Source organism: Bos mutus, chromosome 10, assembly GCF_027580195.1.
Source record: "Bos mutus isolate GX-2022 chromosome 10, NWIPB_WYAK_1.1, whole genome shotgun sequence".
Lineage (NCBI taxonomy): Eukaryota > Metazoa > Chordata > Mammalia > Artiodactyla > Bovidae > Bos > Bos mutus.
In genome coordinates, this window is record NC_091626.1 from 8096226 (window position 1) to 8122967 (window position 26742).

The 26742-nt window shown below is 44.2% G+C and overlaps 1 protein-coding gene across 6 annotated transcripts in view; it reads left to right on the top strand.

Annotated features, from left to right (window-relative positions):
• PDE8B (phosphodiesterase 8B) overlaps positions 1-26742 on the top strand; it is a 260235-nt gene that overhangs the window by 217075 nt on the left and 16418 nt on the right. For all 6 annotated transcript variants that reach the window (XM_070377249.1, XM_070377248.1, XM_070377246.1 and 3 more), the window contains 6 exons: positions 15395-15437; positions 19951-20028; positions 21111-21187; positions 22732-22896; positions 25900-25945; positions 26368-26503. In XM_070377249.1, the coding sequence (XP_070233350.1) occupies positions 15395-15437; positions 19951-20028; positions 21111-21187; positions 22732-22896; positions 25900-25945; positions 26368-26503 (545 nt within the window). The remainder of the gene's footprint in view (positions 1-15394; positions 15438-19950; positions 20029-21110; positions 21188-22731; positions 22897-25899; positions 25946-26367; positions 26504-26742) is intronic.

Sequence of the window (26742 nt, forward strand, 5' to 3'; positions counted from 1 at the left end):
GGACCTGGGCCGGTCCTTGTATGCGAGGCCCTGTCTTACCTTTGGATAAATCAGTGAGCGCTCGGGGAGTTGTTTGAGTGGTTGTTCCAGAGTTGTTTTCTGGCGGGCATTAAAATAGAACATCTTTACAAAACCTAACCAGGACTCGTGGGGGCTTCAGGGTTCGAGGATTTGCTCATGATTGAGGGCATCAGGCGCAGAGCAGGACAGAGGCTCGGGCGGGAGGGTGGGGACCGGGGCGTCCAGGCCCGTGGGGGGGCCTCTCCACTCATCAGCTTCCCTTGCAGCTGGAGAGTAAACTGATAGGGGAAAAAAGACCTTTCAAAATGTGGGTTTGAGACAATATTGACTGCTATTTGTGAACTTACGAAGAGTCATGTTAGTTGCTCAGTCATATCTGACTGTTTGTGATCGCCATGGACTATAGCCCACCAAGCTCCTTTGTCCATGGGGATTCTTCAGGCAAGAATACTGGAGTGGTGCCAGGCCCTCCTCCAGGGGATCTCCCCAACCCAGGGATCAAACCCAGGTTTCCTGCATTGCAGACAGATTATTTAGCATCTGAGCCAGTACGAAAGCCCACAAAGAATTTCAGTTCAGTTCAGTTCAGTTGCTCAGTCATGTCTGACTCTGCGACCCCATGAACTGCAGCACGCCAGGCCTCCCTGTCCATCACCAACTCTGGAGTTCACTCAAAGTCAAGTCCATTGAGTCAGTGATGCCATCCAACCATCTCATCCTCTGTCATCCCCTTCTCCTCCTGCCCTCAATCTTTCCCAGCATCAGGGTCTTTTCCAATGAGTCAGTTCTTCACATCAGGTGGCCAAAGTATTGGAGTTTCAGCTTCAGCATCAGTCCTTCCAATGAAAATTCAGGATTGATTTCCTTTAGGATGGACTGGTTTGATCTCCTTGCAGTCCAAGGGACTCTCAAGAGTCTTCTCCAACACCACAGTTCAAAAGCACAAAGAAGAGTGGGTGTTGAAATTTAGTTTCCTGAGACAACACAATATTTTTCCTAAAAAGGGAACGGAAAAAAGGAAAGGAAAACCACTGGTCTGGGTTTGTTCAGAACAAATCTCATCCTTCTGCAGCTGAAGGTGAGCCAGAGTCCTGATGCACTCTCCGGGGTGAGGTCTGCATTCCTCCTGGTTCAGGGGTACAGAGAGAGGGCGTCACCCCTCGTGGAGGGCGCTGTGAAGCAGGGCTGTGGCTGATGTAATCTCTGGCCCAGAGCACACTTTCCAGCTAGTCTGGCTGGCAGTACCCTGACCTTTAATTCTGGAAATACCAGTTGTAGCCTGGAGAAGATTGCACTTTGCTGAGGCTGTAATGACACTGAGTCGCAGACATAGGTGAGTCATCTGTCTTCTCATCTATGTGCTGGCTCCCATGGCTGTCCCACTAGAATGCGACTGTCACCTCCAACCCATCGGCAGGAGCCAGTGAAGATGGCCTGGCCTTTGTGACCAGTCTTCCCCCACAGGAGGATAGGGTTCCTCCAGTGTGAAGATAATTTGATTCCCAAGAGAACTCGACCTTCAGCATCCCATTTTCAGTAGCAGAATTTAGAGAAGCAAGTGCAACTTCAGCATGGTCTTTCAGATCCAACTCTCTTCCTCCTCCAGGAGAACACTCCCTTTCTCCACAGTTCCTGAGCGGAAGCTAGTCCTTCTCTCCCAGTCCATCCTGCACCAGAAGATGAATCTGGGAAGATGCCAAATTCATCTTCCCAGGACACCACTCAGCTCATTCATTTCTACCTTAAAATTTGCCACTGGCTCTCTGTTGCCTGTAAGGTCTGCCAAGGTGACATAAGTTCCAGAACGTGGCCCCTGTCACTCCTGTGACACACTCTCCCCCTGGAGCCTACACTCTAGAAAGCTGAGCTTTTTGGCACCTTCCTTCACTCTGGTTCCAAAGTCTCAGTTACGCATTACGAGGCAAATACAGGAATCCAGTTGTCCAGCTGCATGGCCCCTTCAGAGTGACCTCTGGGCTGTGAGGGCCGTGGCTGTACTTTCTGGTGTGTCACACGGGCCTTGTCCAGGCTCTCTTCTCCTCCACTTGTCACCCCACACAGCTTTCAGCTTCTTCTCCATGTTGACTGCCCCTTCCCTGAAGGGCCTTATGCAGTGCAAGGTGGGTGTGGACACATTCACATTAAATTGTTGTGGTTGTTTAGTTGCGATGTTGTGTCCACCTCTCTGCATGGGAGGAGGGGTGGGAGAAGAGGGGGCAGGGACTATAGCCCACCAGGCTCCTCTGTCCATGGGATTTTCCAGGCAGAAATACTGGAGTGGTTTCCCTTTCCTTCTCCAAGAGATCTTCCTAGATCAGGGATTGAACCCGTGTCTCCTGCATTGACAGATTCATTACCACTGAGCCACCAGAGAAACCCTCAGATTAAATTAGGTTATCTGAATTTATTCATACTTAAGTTATCAGCATTATATCTTACAAGTTAATCACCGGAAAGGGACTTGATGAGCTACCCAGAAGAAAAAAGGCGCCCTCTGTTCTAGTTTTATTAAGTCAAATAGACAATACTCAGATATAGGAAAACAGAGAAATAAAGGAGCATGGATAGGCTTCATCTTAAAGATGCATGGAAAAGAAAAGATGCATGGAAGAGTTGCTTTGACCGAAGAATTATCCATACTTTCTGCCAAATGAGGTATTGTGGGCGTGAGATAGAAAGGAAAGCAAAGGGACTTCCGTGGTGGTCCTGTGGTAGAGGATCCGCCTGCCAGTGCAAGGGCCCATCCCTGGTCCGGGAAGATTCCACATGCCCCAGGGCAGCTAAGCCTGAGCGCTGCAACTGCGGAGCCCACACTCCGCAACAAGAGAAGCCACCACGAAGAGAAGCTTGCACACTGCAGGAAGGGTAGTGCCCACTCAGTGCGACCAGGGAAAGCCCCCACCCAGCGCTGAAAACCTAAATACATAAATAATTTTTAAAAGAGGAAAGAAAGCAAAGAAACGGCTCCAAATGAGTGGCGATTATCTTGGGCTACTGACCTAAGCAAACTTTGGTATGATTTATGTCAGAGAATGGTTTGCCTATGCTCTCTTATAGGAGTTCTATGGTGTCTTGTCTTATGTGCAAATCTTTAAGGCTTTTGAGTTTATTTTTGTACATTGTGTGAGGATGGTTCTAACTGCATTGATTTACATGCACTGTCCAACTTTCCCAACACCACTTGCTGAAGAGATTGTCTTTTTCCCATTTTATATTCTTACCTTCGTTGTTGAAGATCAATTGGCTGTAAATGTGTAGGTTTATTTCTGGGCTCTATTCTGTTTCACTGATCCATATGTCTGTCTTGGTATCATTAACACTGTTTTGATTACTGTAGCTTTGTGATATTGTCTGAAGTCTGGGAGAGTTATGCTTCTCGCTTTGTTTTTTCCCTTACGGATGGCTTTGAAAGTTCTGGATCTTTTATTTATTTTGGGATTATTTGTTCTAGTTCTATGAAGAATGTCATGGGTGTTTTGATAGAGATCACATTAAATTTGTAGATCGCTTTGGGTAGAATTGCCATTTTAACAATATTAAACAATACCTTTAACAATATCTTCCAATCCAAGAGCGTGGGATATCTTAACATTTTTGAATCATCTTCAATTTCCTTTATTAATGTTTTATAGTTCTCAGCACACGTCTTGCACCTCCTTGGTCAGTTTAGTCCTGGGTATTTTTTTTTTTTGGTGCTATTTTAAAAGGTATTATTTGTCTACATTTCTTTTCTGTTATTTCATTGTTAGTGTAAAGAAATGCAACTGATTGTGCATGCTGATCTTGTATCCTGCTATTTTGCTGAATCCACTTATTAGCTGTAGTAGTTTTTGTCTGGAGTCCTCAGGATTTTCTAGGTATGGTACCATCTCATCTGCATGTAGAGAAAGTTCTTCCTCTTCCTTGAAGCAGTCGCTTGTAATACTTTGTATCATCATGGTAGTCACTACCATAAAATGGAATGCCGTAACCACTGGTCATAATGGAAGATAACAGTAGAACAGATCAGAGCAGGAAAAACCCCACGGAGTTAGCAAATCTGGACACTACAGCTGTCGGTTGAAAGTTTGGAGACTGGGACCCGCCTGAGGCTTTCTCCTTGATAAACCCAGAAGGCTTGGAAAAGTATTAGAGGACAGATGAATTGAATAGGAGAGTCCAGGCTATTTAGCATCAAGTTTTGAAATGCCCCAAACTTGAATTTTAACCCCTCAGCATCACACCATTTGTGAAATGCCATCTTGACACTCAAACCAGCTTCCTAAAACTATCTGTTTTGTTTTCTGTCGCATTCCCAGTGTCTAGAACATTGCCTGACACATGGTACACGCTCATCAAACACGGGATGAATAAATTCATTGTGACAGAACTTGTTTTTCGTCCCCTATTAGTAAATCCCTTGAGAGCAGGTCCTAAACATCTTTGTCTCACAGAACCAATAAATGATTCTTCAGCTGAAGTTAGAAGAAGGGGTATCCATTAGAGATACCCTTTTTCCCTCCCAGGGGTGACTTTTCACAAAATGGAAGCAAAGATTCTGATGAACAGCATTTTCAGAACCTCGGGACACAGTGATAAAGCTGTTTCACCATTCTGTCCTCTCCTTATTGCTTATTTTTCCTTTTGTGCTGTCCCCGCCTCTGGGTAGCTTCCAAAGGGCCTGATTTATTAAGCAAGGGGCCTGCTGGTGGCTTCTATCTTTTGCTAATCACAGTGCCAGCAAAGCCTGGGTGTCATTAAGCAGTTTAATGACTCTGTCGAGTGCTGGAGTAACAGGAGTGGGGAAAACGTTAGATTGCTGCAGTTCCCTCCCTCTCCTGACAAAATGTAGCAGTCATCTGAGTTCACACAACAGAATATTTAACAAAAGTGCCATCAATCATGGACAGTTCCTTGAGAGCAAGAGCTTTAAGCACAATGACATTTTTTTCTGGGGTGATTTATCTGTAAGTTTCTTTTTGTCCCTAACAGTGAGGGGACAGAGGCTAGAGAAATGACGGCATGAAAGTGAAAAACGCACGTGTGCTGCTTATGTGTCTGCCTAAAGGAAATGATTTCCGTAAACTAAGATCAGCCCTGGCATAGTGAGCTGCTGGCACTGCAGCCAGATTCTCAGGAAACAGGATACCTCTCTGCAAGAGCAGGCAGAGGGATCCAGCCTTATCTGGGCATCCACTATTTGCCAGGCCAGTGGTTCTCAAAGTAGGGCCACTGACTCAGCAGCCTCAGCCTCACAGAACTTGCATTTCAAGCAAGTTCTGGGGCCCTGACCTCGACCTACTGACATCATGGGGGTGGGCACAGCTGTGTGGTTTCCCAGCCTTCTGTGGGATTGCAGCGTAACAGACCAGCCTGAGCGCTAGTGGGCCAGGCCTTTTGTGCACATTATCTCGTTTGATCCCCTTAGATCCTAAAAGGTAGGCATTGGTCCCGTTTACCCATTAGGGAAACTGAGACTCAGTGAAGCTCATAAGTTTATACAGCTGTGAGTGGAGATTTTTTAAAAAATCTGTTGGCGAGCCTATCATCTTTCCACTTGAATCAGTGTTTCTCAAACTGTAGTTATAATCCGTTCACTTAGAGACGACACGTTAGAATGCAGATTCTGTTCAGCGTGAGCCTGACAGCAGAGTTCACAAGCTCGCAGGTGTTCCCATCTGCTGGTGCACAGAGCGTGCTGAAGAGGGCGGCCTCAGGAACTGCTGTGCGGCCCCCATGCTTGCAGCCCTGGCTCACCGGGGAAGTTGTTAAGAGATCCAGTTCTGGGAGGAAGTCTGAGAATCACTATCCTATTTCCATATTAGAAAACCCACTGTTGTCCAGGTATGCAGCAAGATGGTGCTTACATTGTAGGTATTTGATAGCAATTAAAGGAGAAACTGGACAAGGGGAAAAAGACAAGCCATCTAAACCTGAACGGTGGCTTGCATTAAGTGTTTCCCCGTGAGAGAAGCATACAGAAATGATTATCACTGGGCTACGTAATGAGAGTCCTTCTCTGTGTAAAGGTTCCTGCAAGTGCATGTTGAATGTAGGGCCAGGGGATACTAGGACTGAAGTAAAAGAAATTTTGACCAAGGGATACCAGTGATATCTGAACATGCTAGATCAGACATTGCACAGAAGGGTGTTAAAATCTTCCCAAGATTTTACCTTCCAGAACTGGAGATGTTTATTTCTACATTTGTCTCGAATATAGCGAATGACCTGAAAAAAAAAGCAGCTTGAGATCTTTCTTTTTAATCTTCTGTAATCTCAAATATTTGTATGTATTTTCATTTATATCAAGCCAATGCATGTAGCTTTGATATAAGTAGCATTTTCAATTACCATCAAGATAAAAGAGGAGAGAGAATGTCATGTTGAGTCTGTTATTACCTAAAGTGAGGAGATCTGACACCAGGCGTCAAGGTTGGCATCCATGCAACTTCTCTGTCTTGGTGCTGTAGTATCTTGAGAAACCAGACTCTGCATGAAAACAATGGCACCAACTCGGCCCTGACTTTGGGAGCTTATGTAAAGGTAACCATTGAGGCCGGGGATCCAGCATGTGGCATGAATTTTCTTTCAGCGTTCTTGGGTTCATTGTTTGGTATTTGTTTTGCTGTTTGGGAAGTTTGAGAAGAGTATCTTCAAGTGGTTGTGTTTTTTTTTTTTCAATAGAGCAGACAGAAAGGATATTTGATCTCTACATCAGATATTCATACCTTCCAAGGGAAAACTCATCAAAGTATTTTTAGTAAAGATGATCAAAGCAGTTCTGTATTATACCACTTACTCTGTCACTTTGGCTGCATGTGAATGAGGGAGGGTCTTGAATGACTCAGTTCCCATAATCAGATGTCTCATCCAGCATTCAACCTCCACTATTACTGCAGTCTTGTCAAGTACATCAAAGCATTCGGTTTTGTCATGAAGTCACTGATCGAGAATGTTCACTCCCAGACTGCTTACACTGAGTATTTAAGAGAATAGTACTTTTCTTCATCTTAACCAGGTTTGTACAGTTTTTCATAATATTTGGGTTAGGGGAAGATGCAGAAAACAAGCAAATAATGTAAAGCCTGAGGTTGCTGTGCTACTGCTGCTGCTAAGTCACATCAGTCATGTCCGACTCTGTGCGACCCCATAGACGGCAGCCCACCAGGCTCCTCCATCCATGGGATTCTCCAGGCAAGAGTACTGGAGTGGGGTGCCATCGCCTTCTCCAAGCCTGAGGTTGAAAACTGATCAAAGCCAACACTCTTCTGTATGATCAAAAAATCTTTCAAAGTCACTCATCGTTCCTTTATAAATGAATGTCTAGTAGCTGCCGGGTTGATAACTGCATAGATTATGACAGGAAACACAGCAGTGAATCAGAGGGGCAGCAAGTTCCGGGATGAGGTACACCCAGGAGTGTGACTGCTCGACGTCCCACCAGTTCTTCTGCGCCGTTGGAGCACATTTACTGGAAAAATTCCTTATCAGTACACTACCATGCAAAGAAATAGAGGAAAACAATAGAATGGGGAAGACTAGAGGCCTCTTTGAGACAATTAGAGCTATCAAGGGAATATTTCATGCAAAGATGGGTACAATAAAGGACAGAAATGGTAGGGACCTAACAGAAGCAGAAGGTATTAAGAAGAGGTGGCAAGAATACACAAAAGAACTGTACAAAAAATATCTTCACGACCCAGATAATCACAATGGTGTGATCACTCACCTAGAGCCAGACATCCTGGAGTGCGAGGTCAAACAGATCTTAGGAAGCATCATTGTGAACAAAGCTAGTGGAGGTGATGGCTGAGCTATTTCAAATCCTCAAAGATGATGCTGTGAAAGTGCTGCACTCAATATGCCAGCAAATTTGGAAAACTCAGCAGTGGCCACAGGACTGGAAAAGGTCAGTTTTCATTCTAATCCCAAAGAAGGACAATGCCAAAGAATGCTCAATTGCACAAATTGCACTCATCTCACATGCTAGCAAAATAATGCTCAAAATCCTCCAAGCTAGGCTTCAACAGTACGTGAACTGAGAACTTCCAGATGTTCAAGCTGGATTTAGAAAAGGCAGAGGAACCAGAGATCAAATTGCCAACATCCATTGGATCATAGAAAAAGCAAGAGAATTCCAGAAAAATATCTACTTCTGCTTTATTGACTATGCCAAAGCCTTTGATTGTGGATCAAAACTAACTGTGGAAAATTCTTAAAGAGACGGAAATAGCAGACCACCTTACCTGCCTCCTGAGAAACCTGTATGCAGGTCAAGAAGCAACAGTTAGAACCAGACATGGGACAACAGACTGGTTCAAAATTGGGAAAGGGATACATCAAGGCTGTATATAGTCACTGTGCTTATTTAACTTATATGCAGAGTACATCATGAGAAATGCTGGGCTGGAAGAAGCGCAAGCTGGAATCAAGATTGCTGGGAGAAATATCAATAACCTCAGATATGCAGATGACACCACCCTTATGGTAGAAAGTGAAGAGGAACTAAAGAGCTTCTTGATGAAAGTAAAAGAGAAGAGTGGGAAAACCTGGCTTAAAACATTCAAAAAATGAAAATCATGGCATCTGGTCCCATAACTTCATGGCAAATAGATGGGGAAACAATGGAAACATTGAGAGATTTTATTTTCTTGGGCTCCAAAATCACTGCAGACAGTGACTGCAGCTGTGAAATTAAGACATTTGCTCCTTGGAAGAAAAGCTATGACAAATCTAGACAGCATATTAAAAAGCAGAGACATTACTGACAAAGGTCCGTCTAGTCAAAGCTATGGTTTTTCCAGTAGTCATGTATGGATGTGAGAGTTGGACCATAAAGAAAGTTGAGCGCTGAAGAATTGATGCTTTTGAATGGTGGTGTTGGAGAAGACTCTTGAGAGTCTCTTGGACTGCAAGGCAATCCAACAGGTCCATCCTAAAGGAAATCAGCTGAATACTCATTGGAAGGACTGATGCTGAAGCTGAAGCTCTAATACTTTGGCCACCTGATGTGAAGAACTGACTCATTGGAAAAGACCCTGATGCTAGGAAAGATTGAGGGCAGGAGGAGAAGGGGACGACAGAGGATGAGATGGTTGAATGGCATCACTGACTCGATAGACGTGAGTCTGAGCAAGCTCTGGGAGTTGGTGATGGACAGGGAAGCCACGCCATGCTGCAGTCCATGGGGTTGCAAAGAGTCAGACACAACTGAGCAACTGAACTGAACCGTACCGTGAAGCACTTTAGAGACGTCAGTATTAAGTATAATCAACAAAAACCAGTATGATGGGCAAATCATTAATAGTGTTTTCACCACAAGCTATAAGGTAAAGAACCTGAGTAATCTCCCTCTTGTGTGCACTGATATTTAGTGTACTTACGCATGCAGATACTGTGTTAGCACTGAGTACTAGGGTAGTCAAGCATACAAGGGTAATCAAGTGAGACACAGCTCCTGCTGTAAGTGGGACTTGTAGTTGCGAAGGATGACAGACAGTGAAATAAGTACAGAGTTATGAACTGTATAAAATGCAACAAAGGCAAAGCCCATTGAGAACATGTGAAACTAGAACCTAACCTCATGAGGGACTGGGATGGGCAGGAAATACCTGGGAAGGCTTCCCTGAGAGCCACCCTCAGCTCAGATTTGGAGGACAGATGGGCAAAAGGAAGAGAGCGGACTGGGAAGCTTCCGGGCTTGTGTATGTGTGGTAGCAAAGAGCATGGGAAAATCAGAGAGACGGGGATGGCAGTGCAGCCCACAAACTGGGAGCCCAGGGCAGAGTGGCAGGGCTCAAGGGTGCCTCTGGGGAACTGCAGGGCCAGGCCACACTGCAGCCTCTCATAGCCGGGTCGTCACATGGGGCTGACCCCAAGACCAGGTGGGAAGTGTGAGCTTTAAGCAGGAAAGTGGCAGGATTCGATGTACAGTTTTGCAGGATCCTGATTGAAAAGTTGAAAATGGATTAAGTTGGGAAGGTTATTGCCGAGGTCAGAGTTCAGATGAGAACTGATGGGAGCCTGTACTTTTTCAGTGGAGAGAAGTGGGTAATCCCAGAAGGGTTTAGAAATGAGATTTTATAAGATTTGATGATGGACTAGATGTGAGGATGAGAGAAAAGGAAGCATCAAGGATGGCCGCCCCACCTACACACACACACACACACACACACAGCTCACATACCGGGAATCTGGTGGTTTTAACTACAGTCCTTGTATCACTCTGTCATACCATGGCGACAAAAGCAGATTAGACATTTCTACCCAAGGTCTGTTCACACTCTCCCAGGGTGATTCCGAAATGCACACTGAAGGAGGGATCTAGTGTTTCTTTGCTTAGTAGCTTGTTATTGTAATCATCCTGGCCTTGACTCATTTTAACTGCTAAAAAGTCTTGTGATTGTTCATTTTTTTAAAAAGTTATTTCAGAGTTTTTCTCCCAGAAGAGACATCAGGATTTAGGTTCATTTATAGCTCCATGATGCACAAAATCAATCAATAAAATTATTAAAATCAGTGTATTAAATAGTTACCTAGGTAAATCTTATGCTTCTAAGATTGGCAGCTGCTGTCTACAATTCCATAGCTGTGGTTTGAAGCGGGACATCCTTTTCACACCCAGGTTCATGGCAGAGTCCCCAGGACGGGGACATGTCATTCACCCCGCTCAGTCTCAGGCTGTTCTCAATTTTCTTCGTCTTATTTATTTTCACTGATTTTGAAATTGTTTCGGACTTCCAATTTTTAGCTATCAATCCATATTCTCAGTTGAACTTATAATTTCTCAAAATTTTGTTATGAATTTTTTCAAACACAGAAGAGAAAAATTGTAAGTAAATGCACGTATACCTACCACCTAGGTTCTGTAATTAACACTTTGCTCAATCATCTATCTATATATCTATCAGTCCATCTATCCCTCCCTCGATTCATCCATCAGTCCATCTTGTTCTTTTGATAGATTTCAAATTAAGTTGCAGACATCAGGACATTTCACCCCTTGGTAGTTTGGCATGCATATTATTAATTTGAATTTAATATGTGGTTGAGAGTTTTTTCATTTCTTAGTAAAGGTTACATACAGTGAAATGTACAAACCCTAAGCATAACAGTCCTTGTATTTTGACAAATGCATGTGCCTCTGTAACGCAGACCCCATCAAGATTTCAAACCTGCCCGCCCCAGACATTCCCTTACGCCCGCTTCCCAGTTATCCCTGCCTCCACTCCCTTCCTTCCCACCCCCGGAGGTAACACTGTTCTGACTTCTGTGACCATAGATTAGTTTTGCTTGTTCCAGAGCTTCCTGAAGCGTCTCTTCTTCTGTGTTGGCTTCTTTCATTCATCATCAATGTTTTGAGATTCATTTACGTTGTATGTGGGCTTCCCAGGTGGCTCAGTGGTAAAGAATCCACCTGCCGCCTGCCGTTCAGGGGCCACAGGATATGCAGGCTCGATCCCTGGGTCGGGAAGATCCCCTGGAGAAGGAAATGACAACCTGCTCCAGTATTCTGGTCTGGGAAATTCCATGGACAGGAGCCTGGCGGGCTACAGTCCAGGGGGTCACAAAGAGTCAGACACGTGACTCAGCATGCGTGTATGTTCTATGTATCAGTATTTTTTTTCCTTTTTATTTCTACCACAGTTTATTTCTCTTGTTGATAGACTTGTGAGCTGCTTTCCATTTGGATTCCTTTGAACATTCTTAGGCAAGTCTTTTTGTGAATATATGCTCTCATTTATCTTGGGTAGATAACTCAGGAGTGGAACTGAACACCGAGGAGCTGGGTCACAGGGTAGGCATATATTTAATTGTATAAGAAATGCCAGACCATTTTCATAGTGACTGTACAACTTTATACACCCTCTAGTGTGTAAGAGTTGCAGTTGTTGCACATACTTGGCAGAATTTCTTTTTAGTTTTAAGCGTTCTGGTGGATGTGCAGAGAAAATACCTTTTTACAATTTTATTTATTTAGATACTTATTTACTTGGCTGCGTTGGGTCTGAGTTGTGGCACACAGGCTCCAGAGCGTGCAGGCTCAGTAACTGCCGCATGCAGGCTCTCTAGGTGGGTCACGTGGGCTTCAGTCGGCTGAGCTGCCCTGCAGCGGCTGGAATCTTAGTTCCCTGACCGGGGATCAAACTTGCATCCCCGGCATTGCAAGGTGGATTCCTAACCACTGGACCACCAGGGAAGTCCCGAGAATATCACTGTTAAACGGTTATTCTTCAAGAGGAAAACAATCAAATGACCTTGACATGCATGCACACACACCTAGAACCTGCAGTGTTTTAAGAGCCAAGCGTAATCCAGTGTCTGTACACAGGGCATTTAGCACAAGGACAGCAACACTTGCGGGAACCTAGTGTATGTTAGGTAACTAAAACATTGGAATTATGAATTTTTTCCCCCCAAAATAGGCTGTAAGCCTCCAAGGCCTTGCTATTAATAAGAAATTCCAGTTCTGAGCTCTGGCAGGCGTGGCACCGGCCAGGCCAGCAGCATTCATATTGCAGCGCCTTCGTGCTGAAGCCTGTGGGACACAGGATATCAGAATTCTTAGTCATTTATAGATGCACTTCCATTGCAAGAGGGGGAACAAAACACCATACTCTGGAGAGATTGGCTGTCACGTGGCCTTTAAATTAGGATTCTTTGCTTCGCTTTAGCTTGTGCGTGACAAAGCCTATCCATAGCAGAGTCATGTCTTCTCCAGAGTTACAAAGGGAATTATATTCAAACAGATGCCCTTCACCGAACCAGAGCACTGTGTCTGCAGACCCAGTTTAACAAGCCTGAGCCCCAGGCTGCCCTTCTGGGGCCTAACCCTAGAGAGCAATGTGACAAAGAGGAAGTGGCTTTAGATCTAGAGAGAGCCGGGTTTGGAATTGAGATCTGCCAAGTGCTGGCTGTGTGGTTCAGGGAAGTCCCTTGACTTCTCCATCTGTCAGAAGGAATGACGACCCTCCCTCCCTTGCACGGACATTGTAATGACCAGGTTGCTGGTGTCGAACTGCTAGCCCTGTGCAAACACGGAAGAGAAGGCTGCCATAGTCACGGGAGGGGTGGCCCCTCCTCTATTACTGCCCACAGTCTGCAGGCCCACGAGCCTCATCTGACTGCCCACCAGTGAATGCCCAGCCACACAGCCGCTCACTTTCTGTGCGTTTCCTGTGTGCTCAGTCACTTTAGTCACGTCAGACCCTTTGCAACCCCCTGGACTGCAGCCGGCCAGGCTCCTCTGTCCATGAGATTTCCCAGACAAGATTACTGGAGTAGGTTGTCATTTCCTCCTCCAGGGGATCTTCGTGACCCAGGGATCGAACCCACATCTCCTGCATTGCAGGTGGACTCACTACCACTGAGCCACGAGGGAGGCCCGTTTTCTCAGCGAGTGACTGAGAATTATGAGGAAATAATTGTAGTGGAAGCATTCATACCAAGTTATAAACGATGGATGGGTTTAGCCTTCCAAGAAAATTGTAATTCTGTAAGATTTTTTTCATTCAAGTGAACCTTTGGTTGTAAAAGGAGGTGTCTGGGAGAGGCACATGGATTGTGAGTCAGAAGCTTCAGTAAGAACCTAGCCCTGCTGAGGTGTGGGAGGCCAGCTGCCGCCAGGCACAGTTCTGACCACAGAGGACTGTGAAGAGAGTCATGGCCTGACACGGCACTCAGAAGCTCTGCTCGTGAAGCCAGTGATGGTCGGCTGGTTGAGGAGGGTTTCCAGTCTCTGCTGTCCGTAACGTGGAGCCCGTCATCCTAAAGGCAGGGCTGGCCTGGGCCTTGCTTGGACCTTGGGCTTCCTCGAGTTTCATCAGACTGAATACAAAGCCTGTGTTGCCCTCCTGGGAGGTCCACAGTCCAGTCAGTGGGCCTGGGGAGCTCAATGAAAGACAAGAAAGGGTTTTTGGTGTGTGATCTGGGGAGCCATGGGACTTTGGTCCTTAAGGAAAGGTGGATTGTGATTCAGAGAGAAAACTTTCATTTAACGATGACTTGCTTTTGAGCTAAAAAGTTGACTGAGAAAAAGCTGTACTTATTTGGTATATCAAAAATTGATATTGCACTCAGTAGCTTTGAGCGAATGGTCTTCATTTGTAAAGAAAAAACAAAACAGGGTCTTCTCTGGTGGTCCAGTGGCTAAGACTCTGCACTCCTAATGCAAAGGGCCCGGGGGTCTATTCCTGGTTGGGGAATTAGATCCCACATGCTCTGACTAAAACCCAGTGAAGCCAAATAAAATGTAAGAAGAACCAGAACAAAACAGAAGAAATAAAAAGATCCCATAATTGTGGGATAAATGAGTCAGAGCCCTTTGGTCACCTGTAAGACCAAGATCTCACACAGGCTGGCCATGAAACTGTTTCTGTAATTACATGGAATGAACTGTGCAGAACAGTTCATACAAAACCCCCTATAATTAACACTTCAGTTTTATGTGATTATTTTTCAATGGGTCAATCAAGCTGGAACATTTTACCTGTATCTGATATATTAATATATGGGACTTCTGGCTGTTACAGCTGACGTTGCTAAACCATACTGTCTTCCTCCATAAACAGTCCTACACACTCATCTGTCTTGCTCTTCAGGTTAACTTACTCCATTCATTCAGTGCCTACAAAAGGATGGTGGTTTTAGAAACCGGAAATAGGTGGATTTAGCAGCAGAGCAGCCTGATTATAATCATGACAGCTAGATGTACCCAGAATCAATGTCTGAGTTATCAACATGAGAAATGCAGAACACCCCCCCAAAGAAAGCATATTTATTATTTCTACTGTTAATGACTTCACTCAGCGTTTGACAGATATTTACCAAGCAGCAGCACAAAAAAATTGATACTGAGAAAGAAATAGGTGCCAAACTGAATCTGAAGTTAAGACCTTGTGAAGAAACGTGTAGTAAATTGACTCTGTCTATAATTGATGTGCGTTTGAAGAGCTTCTTTGAAAGGTTTTTTTGAATTCTAGGCTTAAATTCGGACTGCTTTTATATTACAGGAAAAATGTACAGTATGTCTGAAATAAAGACAGGGTACATATGATAACCCTGATAAAAATGTTTAATCTTGTTTTAAATTTTTTTTGTCTTTCTGCATTTCTGTAGACTGTCAAAAATGAGAACAGCTGACTGGAGATCTAGATGTCTTGCTTAGCAAGAGCATCCCTTGGCTGTCTTCCTGTTCTCAGATGCAGGCGTTTTATAAGTGTCTGGATGTAATAGAGAATTTGTAATGTACATCTTTCATCTGTTCATATCATCTGTGCAATGTCTTCCTTTCTTGAACTCGTCAGAGTTTTTAATTAAATTGGTTGGAAATGTAACTAATACCATATTTTAAATCTCTTTTTCTTGCTTTTACCAAACTTCTGAACAACTTTAGATTCTCAAGATTCATCGTGATTCAGGAGACAATTCTCAGACAGGTGAGAATACTGCAATTTCACTCTTACACGGTTGGGTGGGATTTGTGGGCTCAAGTCTATGAATCAGTCTGAAGAAGCCTGGATTGGCAGTTTCACCACCCTGGAAACTTGAATTGCCGATACCTCAGTGCTGATAATGAAAGGTTTGAGAGCCAGGTTAAAAGCAGGATCCCTTAAAAGGCTTTGAATCTTCATTCATGGCAACCTTTTCTCCTGAACGCCTTCCCCATCCTGGCTTCTTTTGCTGCCTAGAAACCATGGAGAGCAGATAAACTCACAACAGAGCGTGGCCTGGAGGTCCAGAGAGTGCATTGTCGTCACACCGCAGTCAGGCTCCCCTTCTCTGCAGCTGTCAGTGAAACGTGAATAGGCCCTCCCGGGATCAGGGGCAGCGAGTCACCATTTCAGCTGCCCACACCCACATGTCATCCGTTGAGCAAGGCTCACTGACTCCTGGTTTCCTCTCCCATGAAAAGAGGGGGCTGAACTAATGACCTCTACATCGGAAAGGTCTGGAATGATCTTAGAGGAATCATTAGAGGGAAAAATCAGTCTGCCACCAACAATGTACAACTCTCATTCCTGTACAGACAGCACCTTCTCCCCACTGCTGGGGGCTTCCCAGCCACTTAGGCGTACTTAACGTAGTACGTAGTAGGCCCTGGCCTACTTCAGTTCAGTTCAGTTCAGTTGCTCAGTCATGTCTGACTCTTTGTGACCCCATGAATTGCAGTATACCAGGCCTCCCTGTCCATCACCAACTCCCAGAGTTTACCCAAACTCGCGTCCATCGAGTCAGTGATGCCATCCAGCCATCTCATCCTCTGTCGTCCCCTTCTCCTCCTGCCCCCAATCCCTCCCAGCATCAGAGTCTTTTCCAATGAGTCAACTCTTCACATGAGGTGGCCAAAGTACTGCAGTTTCAGCTTTAGCATCATTCCTTCCAAAGAAATCCTAGGGCTGATCTCCTTCAGAATGGACTGGTTGGATCTCCTTGCAGTCCAAGGGACTCTCCAGAGTCTTCTCCAACACCACAGTTCAAAAGCATCAATTCTTCGGCGCTCAGCTTTCTTCACAGTCCAACTCTCACATCCATACATGACCACAGGAAAAACCATAGCCTTGACTAGACGGACCTTTGTTGGCAGAGTACTGTCTCTGCTTTTGAATATGCTCTCTAGGTTGGTCATAACTTTCCTTCCAAGGAGTAAGTGTCTTTAAATTTCATGGCTGCAATCACCATCTGCAGTGATTTTGGAGCCCAAAAAAATAAAGTCTGACATTGTTTCCACTGTTTCCCCATCTATTTGCCATGAAGTGATGGGACCAGATGCCATGATCTTCGTTTTCTGAATGTTGAGCTTTAAGCCAACTTTTTCACTCTCTACTTTCACTTTCATCAAGAGGCTTTTTAGTTCCTCTTCACTTTCTGCCATTCCTTTCCTCCGTTGTGGAATGGACCGTGTTTTCACCTACTCAGCAAGATTTCATCTGATCTGACCTTCAGTTTCTTCATTTGTCAAATGAATTAACTGTTTGGTATCTTTCTCCTCTTCCCTCCACACTTTGTTTCTTTCACAGATGGTTTAGTTTATTTCCTTAACCTAGTGAGAGTATTGTTTTAACTAACCTACCAGCTAAAAACTGTTACAAGCATTTTCATGTCCTTTATGAAGCCCAGTATTGCCTTACATATGATAGACACTCAACAGATACAGAACACTGATGATAAACTGGAACCATCCCGTCTTGGAAGCAGAAGTTCTGCCACGTATTAGCTCTTTGACCTTGAGCTACCCACACAATTTCTCCAAGTTTAAATTTCCTCATCAGTAAAATGGAGATTGTACTTCATTGTAATGATTATATATTTACTATCGTTATAAATAGTAAAGCACAACGTCTGATGCATAGTAAGTACTCAGTATATGGTAGCTGGTTTTTATTTATTTATTTTTTTGAATTGATGACACTATATCCTTTTTTGCCATTGAGTATGGCTGTTTGAATCTCTCATCCTTTGTTTGTCTTTTTAAATTCAAATTCCACAACATCTGTTGATAGAAGGAATAAATGAATTCTTTGATTTAAATGGCCTTTATTGAAGAAATAATTTCTGCAAACCCTTGATCTTTTCTGTTGTTAAAGATTTTTTTTTTTTTTTTTTTTTTAAATTAATTTTATTTTATTTTTTTAAACCTTACATAATTATATTAGTTTTTGAAGTCTGAAAGAATAAGCATTTCCCATCTTTGAATAATTCTAATGAACGATTTAGAATTCAACCAGCCACCCTGGGCTGTATATAGTCTCTCTAGTTTAGCTTTATTTGGAAACTGCACTTTGAGGAACTCTTGTGCTCTTTAATCCTGAATTTAATCTTCAATATTTAATAAGTCAGATTTAATTTGTTATCTGATAAACAAATGTTAGGGGTGTATATGATTATTAAGCTGCAGAACAGGCTCACAACCAGTGTCTTGCAAATGACCATCAGTTTCTCAGGTTTGGAAGATGCAATATGATCCTAACAATATCACTTGAAGTACCGCCTCCTCTAGATCCCTTTTAAAGAAATACTGAAGCTTAAATCCAAGGCCAGGCAAATTATTAAGGCAGGATCTGAAAGAAAAATACACAAAGGGATAGTAAAATATTTCAAGTTAGGTGATTTAAGGCAAGATCCTAAGGCTTTGTTGTTCCGATTAACTTTGTAATACTTCACCCTTCCACTCTGGGCATCCCATGTAGTGCTAGAGGTAAAGAAGCCGCCTGCCAGTGCAGGAGACATAAGAGACCTGGGTTCAGTCCCTGGGTTGGGAAGATCCCCTAGAGGAGGGCAGGGCAACCCAGTCCAGTATTCTTGCCTGGAAAATCCCACGGACAGAGCAGTCTGGTGGGCTACGGTCTATAGGATCACAGAGTCCGACACAACTGAAGTGACTTAGCACACACGCACCTTCCGCTTTAAGCTATATAAATATAATTCAGATTTAGTTACTACTGATTTAAACTTTTAAACTTGAATCAGATTTTTCAAAGTGCTATCTATAGTTGCTGATTTAAACTGTTTAAAGTTGAATCAGATATTTAAGAACATATGTAAATAGTTAAAAGGTGACCTAGAGATGTATCGAAGACATATTACAAAATGATAACAAGTAATAAAATAATACTGTAACATGATCCCATGTGTGCTTGAAAAGAAGTTATACATGCAGATGAACAGATGTGATTCACGATAATGGACAACATGAGCTGTATACTTACCACGTACGTAGCAGGCACTGGCTGTCCCAAGTGCTATGTATGAATTAACTCGTTTACATCTCACAACAATCTGTGAATGAGATGCTGTAATCATCCCCATTTTGTGGATACCGAGACACAGAAGGAACATCCCCAAGGATACACTGCTTTCAGATGGCTCAGTGGAGATTGGGATTTCAGAAGGAACATCCCCAAGGTTACACAGCTTTTAGATGGCGTAGTGGAGATTGGAATTTCAGCAGTTTCGCTCTGGAACTGCTTCTGTTAATTACTGTGTTCTCTTGTACTTTTTAGTGTCACTAGACAATTCTGTAAAAATCACTGCATCTCTTTTTCTCTCTTGAAATATGGTCACTTATTGGTGTCTGGAAAAGCATTTCCCCTGCTGAAATCTGCGCAGTGAGGAAAAACTCTGTTTTATGGCTAAGTTTTTCTCCTTGTTCATGGGTAACTCTTACAAGCAGCAGATGCCCTGAAAATGTATCTTTCTGAAGCCCCCTCTGACATGTTCACCCTTTGGTCCTCATTGGTATCATCAGTAGCACTGTTTAATTAGATTTCACATGAATGTGACAGCACATTTTGAGTGTTAAATTCAAAGTCTGCAAAGACACATTTTTTATTTTTTTTTCACCAGAAACAGGGATGAAAGTGAAAGTTAAATCATTGGAAATTGTTGGGATTATAAGATTGCTTTTCCCTCTCTTCCTTCCCGGGATCTACATCATTTGATGAAAGTATATTCTCAGGAGAACTTAGAAAACCGTCTAGAGGTCTGACTTTTCAGAGGGACCTAAGATTGGTCCAAATTGATTTCTCAAATAAATTCAGCTCTCTATCGATTTGACTAGCAGTTTATTTCCTCAGATATCCCCACAGAAGCCTTTCCCATCCTTTGTCCTTCAAGCCAAAAAGAACTCCTCAAAATTCTCCCCAAGTTTTAATGTCTATTTTCAAGAAGATATTTATTAATGGAACTAAATAACCCTTAATAATAAGCTGCACTACAGTGTCATATGGTACCGCAAGAAACGGGCATCTTTTTACAATTAATATTACTGATAATACTGTGTGTGCTGAGGATTTAAAGACGTAGTGGTTCGCTATTTCTTAAAAAATATTTTTACAGTGCTTAAAAAGTAACCTTGTTTTCTTTGGAGAATGAGGGAAAAAAATATGTACAGACTTTGCTGTGAATAAGCTGTAAACTAATCACTCTCCATTACTAATCTGAAATCCTTAGAGTCTCATTCATTCAGATATAAGAACAGGAGGAAAGAGTCCATTGATGTGAAATCAATATCATCTCGAGGCAGTGATGGTAAGAAGTTCATATTTCCTTGACTTTAAAGTGTAGGAAATGACGTAGGAATATATTCAAGAATTCGTCAGCGTATAAACTAAACCCCAAAGAGTAGGATTATGACTAAACTGGCATTTTTTTTCTGTAAGCAGAAAAATTTTAGGCCTTTTTACTCTTTTTTACTTTTTATAGTCTTTGTCTTCCCTATGAAACGATGCTAGGCTGGTTCCTTTATGCCCTAATGTGTGTTAGGACACATAACCGCTGGAGCACCTCAGCCTCGATAGCTGAGTCCCTCTCAGCGGCTATCCTTCAGGTCACAGTGGGAAAGCTGAGCGTGAGGGAGGCGGCTGAACTAACACGGACCAAAGAAATAAGATGCATAATTCATAAAGGAAGATGGCTAAAGCACACAGCATGCAAGAGATTGGGACCAAAAATGAAATGACAAAAACAGACTGACATTTTCCCAGTGGGTTGAGGGTATAGACAGATGGAAAGGATATCCATTTTATGGAGAGGATAATGGATGAGGGAATTTCAGCCGGACTAGCTCAGTTTTTATAGATGAGAGCTAGACCCACCAAAGGTTCTTGGTGTTAAGACCCTGAAGACTCAGAATGGGGGGGGGGGGCTCATTCTCCTGCCTACCCCAACCCTAGTCACGGATCACACTTTCCCTCCTACACTGCCGTTATTTGGCTACATGGTCTGTGGCTGAAGGCTGAAAGTGATGGACCTGCCCAAGTTGGGCTTTAGTGACTTAGGGAAAGTGAGTCCTGGGGCATCGTCAGGCTCTTGGGATGAGGTTTCTGGATCCTATCAACCCTCTCTGAAATCCCTCTGTGGGCCTGAGACTCATAACACCTTCCTGTCATCAAAGTTCTAGGCCAGAGCAGCCTTTCCAGTCCCTGGCAAGTAGTGGCTGAGCTCTCAGCAGTTTAAGATTAAGAGATGGGTGAATTCATTGCTTTGTGGGGTGCAATGGAGGACAGTGGTCCTGTGAGAATCAGGCCCCGGGTCCATGAAGGGTTCCTTTGCTGCACTGAAACCCAGCTGAGCCACCAGCAACAGATTCAGCTTTCTTGACTTCTCTCCAGCACCAAGTCTGCAGAACCGTCGCTACCCATCCATGGCGCGGATCCACTCCATGACCATTGAGGCTCCCATCACGAAGGTGAGTGGCAGCTGCGGCCTCTGCTCTGCCGCCAGGGCCACTGAGCCCTCGCTGTATTCTGGAGATAAAGTGATGAATGGCATACTACCAATATCATGGAGTTTATAGTAAAGGAAACACAAATAAACACATCATAAATACGTAGGAAAACAGCAGGTGTCTATGAGGGAGAATTAGGTTAGGGCCCTGTTTCGGTTGGGTGAAAGGGGTGGTCAAGGAGTGTCTCTGTAGAGGAAGTAACATTTGCAGTAAGACCTGAAGGATGCAAAAATGTTAGGAGAAGAGGATTCTAGCGGGCACAGCAGGGGATGAGCACCGAGGTGGGAGGAGGAGGGAACGGAGCCACTGAGGACTGGAAAGCAAGTAGCGTGACTGGATCTTGGCGAGCAGAGGGGAGTCAGGGTACAGCGATGTGCGGGGCTCAGTGCATGCTGACCAGCTGAGCCATAGGCAGTGTATGTTTTACAGAGATGTGCGGGGCTCAGTGCATGCTGACCAGCTGAGCCATAGGCAGTGTATGTTTTACAGAGATGTGCGGGGCTCAGTGCATGCTGACCAGCTGAGCCATAGGCAGTGTATGTTTTAGTCTGTGTGCAGCAGAAACCACGGAAGAGTTTAGAGGAGGGAAGCGACATGACCTGGTATGTTTACTGAAAAGAACACCCAGCTGCCATGCAGAGAATGGACTGGAGATGATAGGAGTGAAAGAGAGGAAGCCACTTACGGACCTGTTCCAGAGTTCTAAGCAAGGAAGGTGTCAGCTGTACTAGAATTACAGCAGTCGAGGTGGAGAGAAATGAGTAGATCAAGAAATATTTGGGAGTAACTTCGGTTTCTCTTGATGATGAATTATACTGTCAGGTAGGGCGAGAATTGAGGGAAAGTGAAATGTCAACCACGGCCTCCCAGGCTTTTGGTTTGAGCACAAGATTAATAGAAGTGTTTTTTGTTTTTTTTTTCCACAGCAGTGTAGAAACCAAAGGAGTGCAGCTCTTGTCTTTTTATTTTATTTTTTTATGTTTACTTGCTTGCTTTGGGAAGAGGGGAGCAAGGTCATGACTTTAGTTTTTGACATGTAAATAAGATAATCCAGTAGATAGGTCAGGCAGGGAACTGAATGTATAAATCTGAAGGTCAAAATGGAGTTCAGGGCTGGGCTGTAATTTTGAGGGTCCTTGGCATGCGGGTCGTACGTGTCTGGAGTCGTGGAAAGGAAAGAGCTCGTCTCTGAGAGAATTGTAGAGAGAGAGGAAGGCCCAGCATTAATCTCTGAGGGACTGCAGCCTGTGGCAGAGAGCTGGAGGAGACAGATCAGCAGAAGAGCCTGAGAAGACATAGCTGCTGAAGTAAGAGAAACACCAGAGAGGGTGGCGAGAGAAGCTTGCCTCAGTACAACGAGGTGCTGTCGTGAAGACACGGGGCATTTTGAACAATAAGATGTGTTACCGTCTAATTTCTTTTAGATTCTGGATTCATGAGTGACTTTTGGGAAGCAGAACCCTAATGTCCTCAAATTTATTCTTTCTCTCTCTTCCCTTCCTTAGGTTATAAATATAATCAATGCAGCCCAAGAAAACAGTCCTGTCACAGTGGCAGAAGCCTTGGACAGAGTTTTAGAAATTTTACGAACTACGGAACTGTACTCCCCTCAGCTGGGTACCAAAGATGAAGATCCCCACACCAGCGACCTCGTGGGAGGGCTGATGACTGTGAGTGATGAGAAGGAACCGGAGTGCAGGGCAGATGACATCGAATGTCCTCCCGAGTACATGTAACAGATAAACTATTACCGGCAGGTGTAGAAATACCTGCTGTGTGAGCTAACTAGAAGCAGTGGCAGGAACACAAATGAATAATTTGTCCTTCAGAATTCGTGTTACAGTAAGGAGTAAATGGACAGTTGATTGAAGGCTAGCTATCACAATGGGGCCCTTGTTGACTTCTTCCCCTTGACCCGGTATGGTTATCCATCGAGACCTTGGCTTCCTCGGACCTCAGGCTCTTTATATAATGAAAGGGTTGGTTGGTACTTAGGTGACAGCACTAGTTTCCAAAATCTTACCTGTAGAATCCTTTCTTTAAATAGAAGCTTTACATAGCGTTCCCTTTATAATCAATAAAAACAGAGTGGAGCCACTGTGGCTCAGTACAGGGAGGAGGGGAGGGGCCGCCCCTTGCCAGCACTCCAGTAGCACTGTCTACCCACTAGAAGTGGCTGATTCCTAAGGACCTTGTCCTGGCCTGTTGGTGTTGCTGTGATCTGTCTGTCTGTAATCATCATCTATCAGCAAGTGAAGCAAAATAAGAAAGTTCAAATTATTAATTTGTGCTTCTTATTGGAGACCGAAGCTGGAAGAATTCTTTGGGACAACAAAGACTGAGGCACCAGAGGGCTTTACTTTCAAGTTTTCTGTCCAGCCCTGCCACCAGATGCGGAATGTTGACTGGTTTTCTGGTCCATTGTCCTTGTTTTTACCAAAGGTCCCTGACGCCCCCGTGATTTGAGTAACCTCCTGTTCCTTTCAAGGCCCTGGGTTGGCCTTGATCACCCATCCCAATGCAGTGTAGACTCTATTTCTAAAGGATACATGCACCACACCAGAATATTATTCAGCCAGTAAAAAAGAATGAAATAACACCATTTGCAGCAACACGGATGGACCTACAGATTATCAAGCTAAGTGAAGTAAGTCGGAGAAAGACAAATATCATACGGTGTCCCTTATATGTGAAATTTAAAATAATGATACAAATGAACTTATTTGTGAAATAGACTCACAGATATAGAAAACAAATTTATGGTCACCAAAGGGGAAAGGGGTGGTGGAGGAGATAAATTAGGAGATTAGGGTTAGCAGATACAAACTACTATATATAAAACAGATAAGCAACAAGAACCTACTGAACAGCACAGAGAGCTATAGTCAAAATCTTATAATAATCTATAAAAGAAACTGAAAAAGAATACACACACACACACACACGTGTAACCACTTTGCCACACACCTGAAGCTGTCACACCATCGAGGACCAGCAATACTTCCATTGAAAAAACAAAGGAAGACTGGCGAGGGCCGTGGGGAGGCTGGCCACTGCAGAGCTGCTGCGGGAAGATTGGGGTTCCCAGAACAAGTTACCTGCTGTCCTTTCCCCGATGCCAGACCATGGGCTTCCTCTCCAGGTCGGGCAGTGAGGAACCAGTGCAAGCTTCCGCCTATTCTTACGAAGCGTTAGGAAAGAGACAAAGGCAAATTAGAAGCAGAAGGAAAACATGAAAACGACGACAGAGGAGCCCCTTGCGATGCCTGCCCTAGAGGCGGAGAGTTACGGCCGTCACGCCTCATCTGTTTATCTGGTTCTGAAAGTTTAAGCTCTTGGCCTGAAGATTCTAAGTGTGACTTCAGGAGAGCCCTTCATTAACACGTTAAACCTTAGCACATACTTTCGCAGGATGACAAGCAATTATAAATGACTTTTAAGCAAAGATAATTAGGTACTCGGGTAGAAGGTAGAGGATAGGAACTGACACTGAAGAGCATCTGGGGACTAAAGTTCAAGAGCCTGTTAAATGGTGGGACACAGGCATTCCGTCCTGTGCTGCCCTTCCCAAGACCTCAAGTCCAGAAACTTCCTTTGAAGGCTAACAGCAAAGCTCACGTTATAAGATAGGAACTATAACTGGAAAAAAGTTAATTTAGATGTTAGTCAAAAATTAACCCAACCTTTAAAAGCTTTGAGGCTTCCACAGTGGCTCAGTAGTAAGGAATCCGCTCAGCAGTTTAGGAGATGTGGGTTTGACCCTTGGGTCAGGAAGATGCCCTGGAGGAGTGTATGACAACCTCTCCCAGTACTCTTGTCTGGAGAATCCCATGGACAGAGGAGCCTGGTAGGCTACAGTCTACAGGGTCACAAAGAGTCGATACAACTGAGCGACTGAGCACTCTAAAGGCTTTACATTAGATCATACCCCAAATGTGGCCCATGGATTTGGCTCCCCAGGATGTAAGTCTAAGAACACCAAGTAACAGTCCCTAGGGCTTCCCTGATAGCTCAGTTGGTAAAGAATCCACCTGTGCTTCCTGGGTTGGGAGGATCCCCTGGAGAGGGGATAGGCTATGCACTCCAGTATTCTTGGGCTTCCCTTGTGGCTCAGCTGGTAAAGAATCCGCCTGCAGTGTGGGAGACCTGGGTTTGATCCGCGGGTTGGGAAGATCCCCTGGAGAAGGGAACGGCTACCCACTCCAGTATTCTGGCCTGGAGAATTCCAGGGACTGTGTAGTCCTTGGGGTCACAAAGAGTTGGACACAACTGAGCGACTTTCACTTTCACTTTCATGAGGATGACTGGGCTCCTTTCAAATTAACATGCACCCAAAACAAGATTACTTCTGTGATTTCAATCGATGTGGCTTCAAAATGTCACAAAAGAAAGACGGCATGAGAACAGAGCCAGCTCACAGCTCAGGTGAGAGAGCTAAATGCAGTCACAGACACTTAATTCTCGGTTCTCCATCCCCTGCAGTTAATAGCCACGAAAAGGAGAGTAACCCCTGTTTTGTAGCTGTTGTTCTGATCCAATTTTGAGCTTCAACCTGGAGTTGCAGATTGACTGAGTTATTCAGGATTCAAATCCCTTTGGCTAATTAAAGAACTGAGAGAATAATGATAATGGGATAGAAAGCATGCTTCTCACAGCATCTGTCTTTATTCCAGGATGGCTTGAGAAGGTTGTCAGGAAACGAGTACGTGTTCACTAAGAGTAAGTTGCCCTCTCTCCACCTGTAACTGGTAACCTGTCCCTGGCCTTCTGTCTCCCTTGGTGTTGTGATTATTGTTTGGGGAGGGTGTTCGTGATACTTCCTGTTGGTCTCATTGGAGTTTAAACATCTCTATGGTCTACATTTGAAACCAGGTCTCCTAATATAAATTACTTCTCTGTGCATTGTCAGAGTAAGAATCACAAATCTGTCTATGTGTAAACAGTTAACTCAGCTAAGCTGAATTATTTTTCTATTGGGGGATCTTGAAGTTCAGAAGTATAAGAGAACCCTGAGGTGAAAATCTTCCTGCCCCTGGAAGTTCAAGACTTTCTTTCCAGCAGCACCCATGAAGATGACAGGTGCTGAGCAGCACTCACGAGTCCCCAGTTACCCACCCTTCTTGCCCCATCTGTTTGCTCAGACGTACACCAGAGTCATAGTCACCTTGCAATGCCAGGAACCATCACCGACGTGCCCCCTTCCGTCGCCCAACTACTTGACAATGAGGAAAGCTGGGAGTTCAACATCTTTGAACTGGAAGCTGTGACGCACAAAAGGTACATGGCTTCTCTGGCTGCCGGCAGGGGAGGGTCGATGGATACACTCTAGACTTTCACATCTGGAAACTGTAAGGGAGATGTGAGTCCTTGCCACAGGTGACCACCCAGGCTCTGCTTTTCATGCCATGCTGGAGGAGTTTCAATCATGCAGAGAGGGCATGGTCCTTGGAGTGAGCTCCCTATGGAGCAGGGAGTATCAGCGGGTAAGATCTGGGATCAGCCCGGTGACGACCCAG